Source organism: Acanthaster planci, linkage group LG05 (genome assembly GCF_054643075.1).
Source record: "Acanthaster planci isolate LZ-2023a linkage group LG05, COTS_SCS, whole genome shotgun sequence".
Classification (NCBI taxonomy): domain Eukaryota; kingdom Metazoa; phylum Echinodermata; class Asteroidea; order Valvatida; family Acanthasteridae; genus Acanthaster; species Acanthaster planci.
The window spans coordinates 17,220,836-17,237,405 of NC_141781.1; the positions used below are offsets into that span (position 1 = coordinate 17,220,836).

Consider the following 16,570-nt stretch of genomic DNA (forward strand, 5'->3'; position numbering starts at 1 on the left):
GCGTGTGTCTAGGTAGCAACACGTGCCTTGAGTAAAAGGTAGTTTCATGTGCCCTACTCAGTTCATGTACATGTATGTACCGTACATGTACATACACTTTCGTCAGACCACGCGAACGACCATGTTCATTGTGCATGTAATTCGGTTCGGTCATACTGCAGTGCATGTTTTGGAATCATGCGGTTGCTGTCGCAGCCAGGTGAGGGCTATGGCAAATAATATACACTTGTTGCAATATTTTTACACTGGCTGTCGGTCCTGAGCGCAGAGCACTTTGGAGAATTTAAGATGGACAGAAACAGGCTTTAAATTTCCCCCCACCTAGAGTGCGTTGAGTCTACTACTGCATACCTATTGGATTACCAATACATATCATTATTTCCTCGTCCATTCCATTCACTAAATTCTCGATTGCCAGCAGAGCACCCTCTCTCACTCGACCCCCACGAAGACGGCTGCCATGTTTTTCCTCTTTTTTGATGCGCAAAGTGCCCCGAGGCCATGTGGGATGGGGGGAGGGTAGTTGGTAATCTGGTAGGTATGCAGTAGTAGACTCATTCCACTCTAGGTGGGGGGAGAGTCTACTGCCTACAACCTACGCAGATTACCTATACATATATGCATGCATAGTAGCACCGAACCAATGGATGGCGGGAAGGCGAGAACACACTACCAGTATCTAGCCATCTCATAGTGACTGCTTGAATGCCTCCTCGTGCAAGGGTAGAGAATGGTCCGCAATGGCGTGACTGCAATACTGTCCAGCCTACAGTCAGTCCATGTGTATGGCCCCCCTGCAAACATTATTGAGGTAACAGGAGGTAAATTGGGTAAGGGTTTTCCAACAAGCCTCTCTACAAATTTCTATCACAGGAACCCCTACTGATGAAATGGCCCAGACACCAAGGGCACAAATGTGTCATCTACTTTGGTCACCTGAACCAGAAGGCCAGTCAATATATGGAACTTAATAGTGTATAGGACCATGAAATGAGGACACCCAAACATTCGGAGTAGAGCTGAAGGTAGACATAGAACTGATTCTTGTGATCTTAACAGAGAGGGTACATGTATTATCGGTACGCCTCTGCCGAACGCATCGCAAGCCCATGTTAAGGTTGCCTGAGGTAAATGGTCGTGGTGTTATCTAGCATATAGCCATGAAGATAACTGCCAACACACACTAACGAAAGATGTCGGCATTGAGCATGTATATAAACCTAGTGTCATGGATCGTGATAGGGCAGCAAGGTTTGATGTCTGAGAAAATTAGCCATTTGGAACAGATGCTGCTAACGGCTGAGGAAATCCAACTAGCGAAAGGAAACTCTAACCTAAGGGGTAAAGATAGAAGAAGAACAATCCCTCTCAGCTTGGATTCCAGGCCCACTATTAATACGAAGAGAACGAACAAAGCCTGGAATTGTAGCCTACGACATGGGTGAAAAGGGCACCATGGGACTATCACCCAATGAAAGTATGTGTGGAGGATATCATCAACATACCACTGTGAAAGTTTGCTGTATATCCCCTTTTGTGGAAATGGGTAAGCCCAGAACGATCCACCAATAGTACTACCTGCATCACTTTGGAACTAGTCTTTTGTTACGTTATGTAATAGTCCTTGAAGCCAGCAGCTTTTTGGTAGTCAGTAACTTTTCGGTAGCCTTGTGGTTTGTTTTGTCTCTAGCAGCACCATTGATAAAAGCCTTGGTTGTGTAAATTAAGGGTGATAACACTGAGTAGAATTACAAATCCAGGTGCTGTACAAAGTTGCTAAGGAGTTGCTTTGCCAACTGGAAGGTAAAATGCGTGATTTGGATGTGTGAGGGTGTTGGATGAATTGAGGTAGGGCAGACCAGATCAGATCTCGATAGAAGACAGACGTGTGTGTTTGCTGTATGATCGCATGAATTTCAGCCACCAGGCATAGCAAGCTACAGCAGGCTTTAATTGTTATCAGCGATCTACCAGTATCGAAAGACTGCACTTCAAAATAAGTGCTTGATTTTCTGTGAGCATTTTGGCTCTGTAAATAACAACGAAGAAAGAAATTCAGCACTTCTATCAACCAAACAACAGTAAGTGTTCATTTTGAATTTATCTGATGTTTTGAGAGTCTGAAACACTGAATTTATGGGCTTAACAAAAGTGGAGTGATTTAAGAAGATATTGAATTTATCACATATCTACTGTCATGTGTGTCACTCACTTGAAACCTTCATTAACAACCTCAAGCTTCAAACATTTAATGTTAAATTGCTGTTATTGGCCACTGCTTCACATTTAAAAACTGTAACTAGCCAAAGGCTTCAGTCACTCAAAACAGGTCCATAAGGGATCCCTTCCATGCATCATCTACCCATGCATTTGGTCACTGAAAATTTGAATGCAGGATCACTGGAAGTGACCAGAAAGAAATACAACTTGAAAATCAGAGAACATGGCAAAGATACAGTACAGATCATATTTTTTTGCCTACTTGATGCACTCTACATAGTGTGTCAGCATGCACTGAGTCCAACAGACATGAAAGGAATTAACAGCAGACACGAAACATACCGACTCCTCCGTAACAAAGACCGCCGACTTGGCAATCCAATCTGAGTACAAACGTACGCAAGCTACATGCAAACCGCAATACAGCCAGTACTCTTGACCAGTACAGTTATTTCCTAGTTTCAGATAATGGAAAATGTTCAGTTTGATTGCAGTTCAACTTCCTCAAATTCCAAGGAAATGTAGGAGATATCACAAAATTATTTTCAAAGACAAAGCTTTCTATTTGGATACAGGATCAATGAAAGTGCCACGCCGGTGACACTTCAGTTTGGTTTGTCCAGGTCAAATCGCTCCAAAAACCTTTGAGTCAGGCACAGAAAATAATCAAGCGAGAAATCAATTTTTCAGCCAAAACAACTTTTACTAGCACTTTTTGTGGCACAGCATTGCCCTAACCCCTTTTCGCCAGGAAGCGGAAAGAGCCGCGCCTGGAGAAAAGTCTAATAACCAGGAAGCGGCTGTAGCCGCATACCACACCTGTAACTTTTATTCAGTGTACACCTGTAATTACTGGGACCTTTGCATTGAATGGAGATCTGGGGCAACCTAGAGGGTTTGTTGATCCCCTGATACTTGGTAAATGTTTTTTTTATCAAAACACCCCTTTGTCTTTGATTGAATACCCTGGGTAATCTCCGTGGAGCGGAGCTCGAGGCCGGGGACAGGGCTTATGCAACGCGTTTTGTGTGGGCCCAGAGCATGATGAATGCAGGCCGCTGACATGGTGTGCGCGCCATTGTTTACGGCCCTGCTGGGCTGGGAAGGCAGGCAGAAAACTAGCACCACAAACTTAGGGTATAGACGGGCCATTGTTCAGTGTAATTGGTTATTTGTTTCGTTGAAAAGCAGCGTTTTCTGCGGGGCTGGGTATATATTTCCCTGGCCGCTTCCCGGTCCTTCAGTTGCATTATACAATGTCTTCCAGCGACAAGGAAACTTTGACCACGACTAGTGGTTCAGATTTCATGTCGGAATCTGAACATAGTTCAGAAAATGTAACTAGTGACAGCGATTCGAACGGGCAACCACCGTTAGCAAGGCCAGCCAAGAAGGTCAAGACTTCGTCCATTCAATGGACGGCTGATGACAACTTCCCCCATCGAGACGGTTTTCAAGGCACAGCGGGTGTTCAAGTACAAGAACTGGACAAGAACAGCACTCCTCTCGAAATCTTCGAGCAGTTTTTGACCCCAGAGCTGATGTTGCACATTGCCAATGAGACCAACCGCTATGCCGCTGAACACCCGAAAAGTCAACCAGAAGCAAGTCCAAGTCACATGCGAAGCTGGTTCGACACAACACCAGACGAAATGTCAGTGTTCCTGTCCATGATGATAGTCATGGGACTGATTCCGAAACCCGACTTGAAGTCCTACTGGACGAGAGACTCAATACTTCAGACTCCGTGTTTTCCTGATACCATGCCCCGCGACAGATTTATGGTCTTGCTGGCCTATCTGCATTTCGTCGATAACAGTCATGAAGAAGCTCCGCCCGGTGATAGACGAACTGACCGAGAAGTTCAAGTCCGTCTACATTCCGTCCAGCAAGATTACTACCGACGAGTCCATTTGGAAATTCAAAGGGAGACTGAAGTTCAAGCAGTACAACCCCAACAAGCATGCGAGGTTTGGCATCAGGGTGTATCGAGCTAGAGCACGGGTGTTGCCGCTGGATACACCTGGAACTTCAAGATTTACACCGGTCAAGACCAGACTGCTGGACTGGCAAGTACAAAAGTTGTACTTGACTTAAACACCGATCTTCTTGGCAAAGGGTACACCATTTCCCTGGACAACTGGTTCAGCAGCCTTGAACTGTACCTGAAACTACATGACCAGAAGACGAACGTCGTCGGGAAGGTAAGAAGCAATCGTCAAGACATGCCCAAGGACTTGTGCTCCTTGACACTTGGGAGAGGTGATGTTGTTCACCGCTCCAGCGACAAAGGCTTGCTCGCCTTGGTCTAGCAAGACAAAAAAGATGTCCGTATGCTGTCCACGATGCACACAGCTGAGATGGCCGAAACCAGCAAGCTGAACCGTGACAGCATCTCTTTGGAGAAACCGAAGTGTGTACTCGACGACAACGAGGGGGTGAAGGGTGTGGACATTGCAGACCAGCTGGCATCGTCGCACCGTTCAGTCAGATAATCAATCAAATGGTATAAGAAACTGTTCTTTTTTTGCTTGATGTTGCTCTTATAAACTCTTATCTTGTGCATAAGAAAATTGGTGGCACTGACAGTTTTTTGACATTTAGACACATGTTGGTGAGTGAAATTTGAGAGTTGCATGCACAAAATTTGCCATTGTATTGATCTAGAGGTAGACCAACCCGTCTTCCTGGTCCAGGTAGACTGATAGGAAGACATTTTGCTGTAGAAATTCCCCCAACTGGAAAACAAACTACATTATACAGACGGTGTGATGTTTGCTCTAGAAATGGTAAAAGAAAAGAGACTAAAGTGATGTGTGAAATTTGTGAAGTGCCACTTTGCGCTGTTCCTTGTTTCAAGGAATATCACACTTGAATAACTACTTATTTGTGCAAAGTTTCCTGTATTCAAAGACATCATAAATGAAATAGTACACGAAATTTTATGATTTTTGTTCTAGAAATGGTAAAAGAAAAGTGACTAAATTGACCTGTGAAATTAGCCAAGTTCCACTTTGCACTGCTCCTTGTTTCAAAGTTTTTCACACTTGAATCAATTGCTTATTTATGTAAAGTTTCCTGTATTCCAAGAAATAGTACACAAATTTTGAGACAAATCCTTCAAGGTTTATTATACTTAAATCAATTACTTATTCATGTCCAATTTTGTACAAGAATTTTCTCCTGTGTCAAGACATCATGTAATGCAACTACTCTGTTTTGTTTTCTTTTTTTGGCTAAGTTTTGAAGAAAGATAAAGTGATTGTAAATATGAGAAGAGAGAAAAAAAAGAAATGACAAGTCGTCAAGAAAAGAAGAAAAGTGAGAAAAATTTGTCTTGTGTTTTTCTTGTGTCTGTTTCTTCTATAATTATGGGGAGGATTAGTTTGGAAAGATAGTTTTCATGTGATGGTTCAAACTTTACTTAGAAGGGGCTGTTTATATATATCATTACATACGGAAAGGGGCTTGAACAGAACTTGCAAAAAAACAACTTAGAAATGTGCAAGAAAATTATGAGCAAACTTTGCCTATAAATAAAAATATTAGGGTAATATTACGGGAAATCTTCACTGGGTAGTAGCTGAAATATAAACTTGTGAAGTGCACTCAATGTACAAGTTGGGGCTGGGCATTGATGCTGGGCATGCATGGACTACTGGGAAGCAGGCACACGAGCCACGGTGCCCCCTAAAAGCAAGCATAGACCGTGTGAACTTAGTGGGTGCTGCACTCTCCGCTGTGACCGAGCGTCTTTGGGTAGTTGGTGTTGTCGCGTGGGCAAGGCAAGTGCTGGGTACTTTGTATTTTGTTGAACGGGATCCAAATACCCCAGCAGGGTTCATGACTACACAGAGCCAGGCTGTGTGCAGTGTGTGACCCAGCAAACTTGGCAGATAGGCCTGGTGGCCAATCTGTGGTTGCCGTTAGCAAAATTGGAAAAATAAACCCAGCAGCCAGATAGGTTGCCATGAAGGGGTTAATTAGAGAAAACTACATGTAGTTTTCAAGAAATCAACAGAGTCAAAACAGGGTTCAACCTCACTGGTCCACTAGCCAAATTTTAGTAAAGATGGCCCCCATGGCAGCAATCTTAGCAGCATAGAAAGTTGTTGCCATACTCTAGTTCAGTGTGTATAAGAAAATCATGAATATAAATTTGATGCGATGTAGGGATTTTTCCCATCTGTTTTCAACCCTGGAGCTGGAAAATCTACCAAAAGAATATTGCACTTATTGTGACAAAATTACGACTAAACTAAAGGGCAAAGATTGTGCAGTGGAACGCTGCTATACCGAACACCGCTATATCGAACATTCGGCTGTACCGAACATCGTCCTTGGCTCCCAATATTTTGTGCACAAAACCCATCGAACACTATGCAGTTGCCGTTTGTAATTCCTGAACGTCAACTTGATAAAACAGTCGGTTTTTTATGTTGGAGGGTGACAAGTGGCCATTATTTCCCCAAGCATTAGAAGGGGAAGCCACTAGTTGTTGAAGAGTTAATTGTAATCAACTAGCTGAGAAACTGGGTACATTAGTCCGCACTTGTTCAAAGTTGTCTTCTACAAGTGACGGCCAGGGCACACACGGTTAATCTGCCAATGGTATTGAATGGACACTGGTTTTGCGACTCCGTGTGATAGGGTGCTGAAGAAAACCGCACACGCACTGTGGCATTGCACTAACATTAGTCTAAAGAGGACGCCGCTGATACACAAGCCACCGAGATTCCTCACAGCATGTATCAGAGATCGATCCTGAGCGGTAGCTTCACGACTTAAGATAAACTTTAAATCAATTTTGTAACTTAAGATTTAATAGAAAACAAAAATAATTATCAGATACATTTTTGGAAACCTTAAACGTGAATGCAGCGGCAAAACATCACGAAAACAGTGAACCATAGTATCACAAGAGGGTGCACTTCAGTTAGAAAAGAGAGGGCATTATTCAACATGACAACGAAACATTCAGCAGTAAATTTGGCTATACCGAACGACCACTGTACTGAACATTTAGCACGGACCCCGGTGTGTTCATTATAGCGGCGTTCCACTGTACCAAAAAGAATGGAAGTGTGACATCTGGTTGGGCCCAGATACTGCTACAAGCTACGTACATGTACATGTACTAGTGTTGTAGTTGCAAGTCGCTGTTCAGTTGAAAAAGTAGACTAATAATTTTGTAGTATCCAACCACACACGGTGGACTACTAACCAAATTTCACTCAAATTTGAAAACGTTTAGATGCAATCCGACTGAATAATTTTCACAATCCAAAACTAGGAAAACGGCTGTATCATGATATTGTGATATTTCGTCACAGTCATCTTGTTGGCTGGTACTTGTACATGATTTCACTTGTTCAGTGCACTGCCCTGGTGACTGTACACTGCATGTTTTCATTACACCATGCATGAAACCGAAGCCATGGCACTGCATGTGCAGCTGCTCACTACAAGTTGTTGGTAACCTCTGTGGTCACAAGCCCACTGAGATAATAAGGTCTGGAGCCTGGCTTATCATGCATTGGACCAGCAATACATGCAAATTATCAGCCCGTTCCCACTTGATCCACCAATTGGGGGATCTGATCCACCTTTTGCCAAATTGCCGGATCAGATCCCCCAATTGGTGGATCAGATCCGGCAACTGTGTGTAGTGGGAACGCTAACCGTTATAAGGTGGATCAGATCCACCTTTCTTGATCCTCCTCTGATACAGATCCCCCAATTGGTGGATCACGATCAGATGGGAACGCAAAAGGTGGATCTGATCCGGCAATTTGACCTGTCAACATCCGTCCGTGCACGAGTGGCGCGAAACTTTTTCCAGTCTGATGAACAAAGAAATATGTTTTTTGGCATGTAGCTCATGAGAATTTTTAACGTGCACAGCATGCACAATAAACAACTGCTCAACTACGGGCTAGCAAAATGTGTCACCATGCATGCGCAATGCATGCATGCCGCGATGTGTGCCTTGCCCTTTCACAATTTTTGTTGCGCATTCATCCGTTCTTAACCTTTTTTATTTGTGTAATTTCACTTGCTTTCCATCAAAAACTCATTCCGTGTTAGCGTATGGCCCACAGCGTGTGACAGAGTATCAAAAATGGAAGCAAAGTTTGAAGAGGCAATGTACTAGGCTGAACATTCGGTCCGATTCAAGGTCGTCACGTTAGTAGAACTCCGCACCCAAAACACCGCAGGGTCACAGGCATGCCGCCCCAGCATGCCACACTGCCACAGAGCGCGTGATCAGCAAGCTAGCACATGCGCAATATCGAACTCAGTGACCTTTCGGGCTTGACATTTCCATCCGAAAAGGTGGATCATGCGCTAATGGGGACGTGACTTGCAGTTTCGTTGTGGTAAGATAACAATCACACCAAAATGCTGGATCAAGATCCACCTTTTCCAAATTCAAGTGGGAACGCGCTGTATGTATTGAACAGAATGTCAGATTCACTGTTCTTGTTTACATGTCGGCTAAAAGTCTGACGTGTACTTAAGAATAGATGAAACAGGTTACTTACTGGTAGTTTTTGACAAAGCAATTTCAGATCCAGACATCCTTCTCCTGGCACTATACCCCCCATGCTGGAAATCAAACAATTTTCAAAATTATACAGAGTTTATTAAAACTCAGGGGCAATTTCTTCTCTTCATAAACATGTCTTGACAGACGTATAAATAAAACAACTACCTTAAATACTGAATTGATATAATTTCCAGCACTCTTCACTGCAAGTTTCATGTTTGGCTTGAAAAAAGACTGACTGTGTTTTCAAGTAAACAGGGTTAATAACAGTTTATTCTAAACAAAGCAACATAACTACCCTGAGAATATCTTCTCTTTTGGGGGTTGAACAATGTCTCAAACACGTTCCTATCTCACTGGCACTAACAGTCAGGACAGAATACTCATCCTTGAGATAGTCTTAGAACCTACATCCTACACAAATAACTTACTGTCATCAGCCCACCCACAAGGTCCGTGGTCATCTGGTCTTCTTCTTTCACATGCTGTGCTGACAGCTGAGGATTATACAATTCTGATGATCTTAAAATTTCCAAGACACGATCCAAAGCCTGAACCACTGTTCCAGGGCTATTCTCCTGAGCAGCATTGATAATGTTTATAACCTGTTGAAAACAACATCAAGTACAATGCATTCAAAATTCTAAACAAGCCAAATTATAATGACAAAGTAGACAGAATAATGGGGTACATTCAGACAAGGTGCCAAATAGTGGTTGATCCGAAAATCCCCCCCCCCCACATTAAGTGTGTGGGTTGGGTCTACTAGAGAATACCAACTCAAACAGTCATTGCACATATAAATTTCCCACGTACAGTAGCTGTCATTATTCGCTGAAAAGATCTGATCTCCTGTAGTGCAGCCTGACCTCCCACAATGCAATGCAGCTTTGCCGCCATGATTGTCCTTCTTTTCGAAAGCAACACAAAGGGTCATAGCCAAAGTAGGGAGGACGAACAGGAGAGGACTTTTTTGGTATCCTCTTGTAGACCCGACCCACACACTTAATGTGGGGAGGAGCCTACAGCACTCTACCACCCAAGCAGTCACTACATATGGAGAGTGGCTCCAATCTAGGAGGAGGGTCAGCTACGACATAAAAGTGGTAGTCATGAGCACAAAAATATGCACGAGAATAGCATCAAATTTATGCATTAGGAGGTCATAAAAACCAAAATCAACACAAAGGGATCTTCAGGCTGACCATGTCCCTCTGTTTGGTCTGCACATGTAGCTGGCTCCTTTAACCTCTGCACTGCTGACAGTAGGATCGTATTGCCATGTGTGGAGTTACTCTGCAAGACAATTCCTGGGTAGAAGAGGGTAAATGTATAGGGAAACTTCTAGCATGCAGCTTTATGATGTCTGCAATGGAAATCACAGAGAAACACCAAGATTCGAAGCAGATACAGCTGTTACATCATGGGCTGTAATATATTAATGGCTCTGGTTATCAGGATGTGATGGCCAATCTGGATTGGCAAATTTAATAGCTGAAACTATCCAAGGGGCCATCATGTCTCTTGCCACTGGCCAGTGTGGTTTGGTAGAAGTAATAAAAAGTTGGGAAATTGTACCTCTCGGGTTCTTGGTTTTGGCTAGATACCACGTCAGCATATGAACTGGGCACCAGATCTTGTCTGCATTGTTTCCCGTATGTGAAGCAATGGTCAGTACAAAATGGTCAGATCAAAAGAAGGAGACTGGTTTTTGGTTAGGAAGTCGATGGATGGAATGAGGGGGATGCTGTGTGGCTCCCAACGTAGATGTCCCTCTGTAATGGAGAGGACTTGAAGTTCAGAACCCCTCTTGGAAGTGGCCATGGCCAGAAGGCAGGCTAGTTTAAATGTAGCAGGGAAGGGTTACCTACAGGTTCAAAGGGGCACCAGTGAGCATCCTTAGAACTTTGCTCAAGTCCCATGACATGACTAAGCACTTTACATGTGGGTGCTCATTAAACACACCACGCAGGAGGTGATGAAAGGCAGTGTTATCAGAAATAGTGGAGCCGTCCATAAAGCCAGAATGTATGACGGCTAAAGCTGATCTACAGGTGTGGATCATGGAGACTTGTAGGCCAGAATTGAAAAGGTACATGAAAAAGTCTGCAATAGCACTTAAAGGAGCCACAACGTATTCGTCGCACCACATAGCGAAATGCTGGATTCAGCTTTGTACACTTTGTGGGTAGAAGAGCGTCATCCCCGTGCGGCCATGGCCACAGTGTCACCAGAAAGTCCCACCGAGCAGAAAGATCACTGGACAATGTCCAGTAGGTTAGGTGGTGATCTTCCAGTGCCCGATGGAGAATTCCTGACTTCGGCTGCGGGAAAATGTCTGGTTTCGACAGAAAGACGAACGGGAGTCTGGTCATCCTGGGGAACCAATGCTGATGCAGCCAGAAAGGGGCGATGGGCAGAATCCGACAGCGTTCATGCTCTATCATGAATATGACCTGTGGAACCAGAGAGATGGGAGGAAAGGTTGTCCAAGCAGAGTTGTCCAAGCAGAGTTGTCCAAGCAGATGAGGATTTTTTTCCCTTGTTGCGCACAAGGAAATGACGTAGGGTGTTGAAGATAGCCTGTCATTCCAAGACACTGATGTGATTTCTTTAGAATTCGGTGCCCCAGTTCCCTGATACTTGAGGTGGAGGAAGGAAGGCCCCCATCCAGAAGATGATGCATCGGTCCAAATGACTATGCCAGGTTTGGCTCACCGGAATGAGAGCCCAGCAAGTGGTCCTTTTTTAGTCACCACAGTAGATGTTGACAGGCATCCTCTGAAACATGGACAGGTAACTCGTGTCTTGGGCCAATAGCAAGAGAATTGATGGATCTAAAGTGCTCTCATGTGGAGTGTCTGCACCAAGGTATAAAATCTTCCATACTGACCATTAAGCCAAGGAGATGAAGCCAAGCAAAGGCGGGGGAGACAGTGATGAGCAGAAAAGAGAGGCGCAGTTTTGAAGATTGTTGACTCGGTCGGTCATTGGAGTGATTATACTCCGGCGGAGATTGACTCTTGCCCTCAGATATGTTGGAAGCTGGGATGGTATCAGGTTCGGCTTTTTAAGTTGATGAGAAAGCCAAGGCGGGAAGTGAGGTTGCAAGTGAGGCAAGTTGCAGCTACGGTCTCGTTTTGGGAATGGCCCATGATCAACAGACGTCAAGGTACTGGAAAATCATAACGTCTAGCTGGCGTACTAAAGCCGCGATGGTCTTGGCAATACATGTATGTGTGAAGACTCTGGGCGTATTTGATCAGCCAAATGGCAGGGCCCAGAGCTCATAAGCTCTCCCTTCGTACGTGAATTGGAGGAACTTACAGTCCCGTACATGAATGGGTGCATGAAGATAAGCATTGCGAAGATGAATTGATGAGGCCTACGACGGAACCGGTAGAGATTGTATCACTGTCAAGGTGGTTACCACTTCGAAACTTCTTGGGTGGATGAATTTGTTCAATGGCTTCAGGTTGATGATGGGACACCATTTGTCTGGTCCCTTCTTAGGTGTGTCCTTATAACAAGGACAATTCTATGTCCCAAGTCTTTGTGTTTCTTTGTTTTCCATTACTGATAATACAAGGTAATTGACGACTTACAGCAAAAGTCGGCATTCGAGTAAGTCGTCATAATTTCTTGAGTACCGAGAGTGCCAACTTAGCTGGAGTTTACTGTAATCAAGAAAGGCATTTCTGTTTTAATGCTGGTTGAGGGTGGGGCCACTTAGTTACAGTGCTCATGTATAGGATCATCTTCCGCGCTTTGACCCAACTAAGCACGACATGTTAATATGTTAATCACGGAAGTGAAAAGAGAATTCTTAAATGAGTGTACACATCTTCTGTGGAACAAACAAGAAAAATCCGGCATCAAGTGGTTAGGCAAGTGCTTACAGCTGTAACACATCTACAGACGTGCACAGACTATTAAAAACGATTTGACCTGAAGACTTGACTCAATTAGCTTTGCGCCCAAATGTGTTGTTCAGTTCTCTGTGTTTTAAAAGCTCTATGCTATAACAATGCACCGGTACAACAAGGCTCAACAATGTACCGTTAACCATGGTATGCATGGATGGCACCATCTTGAATTAGCACCCGCTTGAGCGTATATTTGACAGACAACCTCTCTGCTGGTAGCATCGATGGGCCACAGGGGCAATCACCAGCACTGTTCATCAAGCATTGCAATGTGCTTGCATGTTGCACATACATATTCTGATGTTTCATTTTTCCCGCCAGCGTGTTTTTATCAATATTTGCCACCAAATTTTGGTAGCGAAGATTGATGGCAACACTCGCGACTGATGAGCGAGTCGTGAATTTGGTAAAAAAGCATCAATTAGCATCAATAATCACGACCGAAGAACAGGTTGTAAATTTTATTGACGTCAATATTGACAATTGGTGATGTCCCTCACACTATGAATCTCAACACCGTGAAAGTATAATTTACACTTAGTTAACCATGAAACTTTCTTACATGGCAAAGTAAGCCCTTTTAGTGTGACTGAAGGCTACATCGGCCCATGCAACCAGCATGCACCGATGTACTTCAATAAAGAATGTCGACATTTCCTCAGAGTATACAGTACCCAAAGTAATGACCACCCTTCGTGCATTTCTGTTTTATTTATCATGAGTGAGGTATTCCTGCTCACAGTAATTAAAAGTAAAATGTTTTGTTCTGTGCAATTCAGCACATCAGCACTGCCACTGCAGCAAATCTCTTACCTTCAAACTTTAGACCTCAATCGCTAACATCCATGTGATCGACCGATCCTTTTTTACCATGGTAACCATGGTACGATCGTACCATGTACGATCAAGAATCCGAGTTGAAGGTCTGTGATCTGACCAAATTTCAGTGGAGTTGGCAGATTCAACCATGAACTAAAAAGTTCCACGGTCGCCACAGAATGGAGTTTGTAGAAGTACCTGATCAAATTGTGAACATGTTTGTTTGACTTGAAGCATGGATGGACTTGCGGTTTGTAGTGAAGAGTTATTGGAGTTTGGATGCCAGAAAAGTGACATTACCCGGTATCCCATTCCTCAAACCCCCTACTGCATACAGATTTTAACACCAGCAGCGAACGTACAATCGCAAGTGTGCTCATCTGCCACAAGCTTCCAGACTTATGGCTCCATGATTATGTACCTTCATTCCCGTTATAGCGCTCCCCGATATAACGCTCTTACCGATACAACATTCTTTTTTTCATTTCCCCAACTGCACGCCCATTAAGTGTTTATATGTTTATGTGGTTAAAGTGCTCCAGTTTACAATGCTTTTCGGGATAAAACGCTCACGATTTTCGGCCCTAAGAACCATATAAAGCATTTGAAATGATTCTGTATACAGAGCTCTTTACCTTGGAAAATCAGATTCTGTAAAAATCAACACATATGAAACCGCATTGTAAGGCCGCCGCGCATGGTCAGCCGTGCCTGCATGGCTTTCCTGGGGGTGATTACTTTTGCACTTTTTATTATTCTCATGGTGTAGTTTGGGACACAATAATTAAGATTGAGATACTACATGTAGTATTTTGTTTAATACCTAAATTTCTCTTTTTATCGATAAATAAAATCAGTCGCTTAAATTGTAAGTGTATCTTTGTTTAGCAAATCTCGTCTTTTTGCCGATTGCAACTGGCAAGCACCTAGTGGTTAATATCATTTTCCAAGAACTCTCTAAGCATTGTTGGGCTTTTTGAAGTGCTGGATGATGGACTTTTTTGATGCCGGGCCAAAATTTCATGAGAACCTTCAGCAACCGTACACCCAAGACGAATGATTATCATTAAGACTTACATTATTTCTTGAAAGAGGATACTGCAAACCTTTCCTTTCTAGTAAATGAAAGAGCCTGTCAACCTCCTTCCTTGAGTCACTATGTGTGAGTGGATGCACTAGTGCAAACACTGTGAGTTTGAAGTTGCACAGGCAGCCATCTTTTTTGCCATGCTGTCATCAAGACATTTTTCACATTTGAAACTCATCAAGTTAATCCAAGTAATCTTCAGTTTATTCGTTCTTGTGGAACCCAAGAAACCCCCATTTGGTGAGAAATATTTCACTTTAAATTTCTAGAGCACTTTGAATAAGACAGCTTAAGTTATTTATTCACATTTCCTGAGATTTCTTTGTACCTTTGTGAGGATAATCATTCAGAGATCCCTGACTATACTTGTACATATGACCAACAATATGCTGTTCACGTTACGCGCCAAACTGTTTATGCAAAAAGGGTTTAACCATTTGCCGCCGGGGTTTCCGGTACCGAACACATATTCTTTAAACACGTGGCCAGGGTCTCCGAAATCGAACAAAGGAAACGGGGCCTTGTTACAAAAGGCCGTACTCGTAACAAAAGATGAGGCTGCTGGGCATTACCAACATTTTTCACTCTCAATAGTGGAGATAATCCAGCCTCATTTTGAAACAGTATACCACGGTTTGGGGCATTTAGTGCAAGTGGATTACCACCAGGGACAAAAGTGCTCCAACACTGCAGCACTGAGCCACACAGCACCGCTGCTTGCTAATCTGGCCTCTATTGAAAAGACGTCAGCAGACTGTGCCAGGTTCGTGAGCAAAAGGAAATTACATAACACTGCACAATTTGGGCTCTTTTTACAAGGGTGCAGGCCGGGCATCAATAGATTTTGTCTGTCAGATTAAATTAGCCACCAAACAGTCATTCTTGTGGGTGTAATCGTCCATTAATTGAAACGATGAATTTTTGAAGAATTTTGAAAACTGAAAATCTTCCAAATGTCCCGTATGTGTGTACTGCATTTTCCAAACCACCCGGCAGCAAGTGGTTAAACTGAATGCCAGATATTCAGAGGATTTAAGGGCAGTTCTGGTTACTCAAGAGTCGAATTATTGAGATACCTTTGGTTAATTTCTTTGGTTTATTGACACTGTGAGTCGTGAAACTATAATAGTCATGACAGTTGCAAATTAGTGACTAGACTTCTTTTTATGAATCAGCTTGCCAAGTTAACTGTTAATAATTATCCATGTATTGTTTTTCTGCTTCATTAAATTGCAGATTATTATCTCAATCTCAGTGAGAAAGCACACATCACCAGAGCAGTGCCAAGTGACCCAGAGTTTGGGTGTGATAGTCCATTTGGTTGTGAATGAACAATCATTTGGGCCTCATAAGTTTGAGACACATTTTAGAGTCATGACAGTTTGAAACTCCTCAAGGCACGTGTGTGCTTGAGGCAGCCACAATACATGTTCTGTATTGTTTTCAACATTACATCTTTTGCCCATTGAAGTATTTCCGAGTGAGCCCACATCCCACTCGGAAAAAGTACACCCTTTTCAATGTGCCATTTTGTTTACGTTCATGTTGGGTGTGTAAACAAAGCGGACAGATAAGCAACTAATCCCTCCACAGGGTTTCTCTTTATCAGCTGTTGTATGTGTGCATAGGTACATCGAGAATGGCGTATGAATATACTCATGACTCGACGGTTATACATTGTAAATACATTTATATTGCATTGAATGAAAGAATGCCATACTTTACAAATATTACAGACTCTGTGTTATGTTTATAGCCAACTACTCTGCAAAAAAAATTGATGTGAACATCGGCACACATTTTTATGTGCTCTATTTTAGAGGCGGGCCAATATGCCTTGCGTCAATGTGAATCATCATGCACTAGGCCCTGCATGTGAGGCCTGCCAGTCTACCCAATTGTCTGTAAAATCGCTCACCACTAAGCATGCTTTACTTGAGCTTGAAATTGAGTCGTTAGTCTGTTATA

General features: G+C 43.2%; 1 protein-coding gene across 8 annotated transcripts in view; it reads right to left on the reverse strand.

Annotated features, from left to right (window-relative positions):
* Positions 1 to 16,570, reverse strand: part of LOC110987947 (high affinity cAMP-specific and IBMX-insensitive 3',5'-cyclic phosphodiesterase 8B-like) — a 188,777-nt gene that overhangs the window by 92,568 nt on the left and 79,639 nt on the right. For all 8 annotated transcript variants that reach the window (XR_015425144.1, XR_015425142.1, XR_015425143.1 and 5 more), the window contains 2 exons: positions 9,202 to 9,375; positions 8,766 to 8,829 (listed from right to left, as the gene is read on the reverse strand). Coding sequence is in view for 4 of the 8 variants with exons in the window: in XM_022251116.2 (XP_022106808.2) it covers positions 8,766 to 8,829; positions 9,202 to 9,375 (238 nt within the window). In the remaining 4 variants the exon portion in view is untranslated. The remainder of the gene's footprint in view (positions 1 to 8,765; positions 8,830 to 9,201; positions 9,376 to 16,570) is intronic.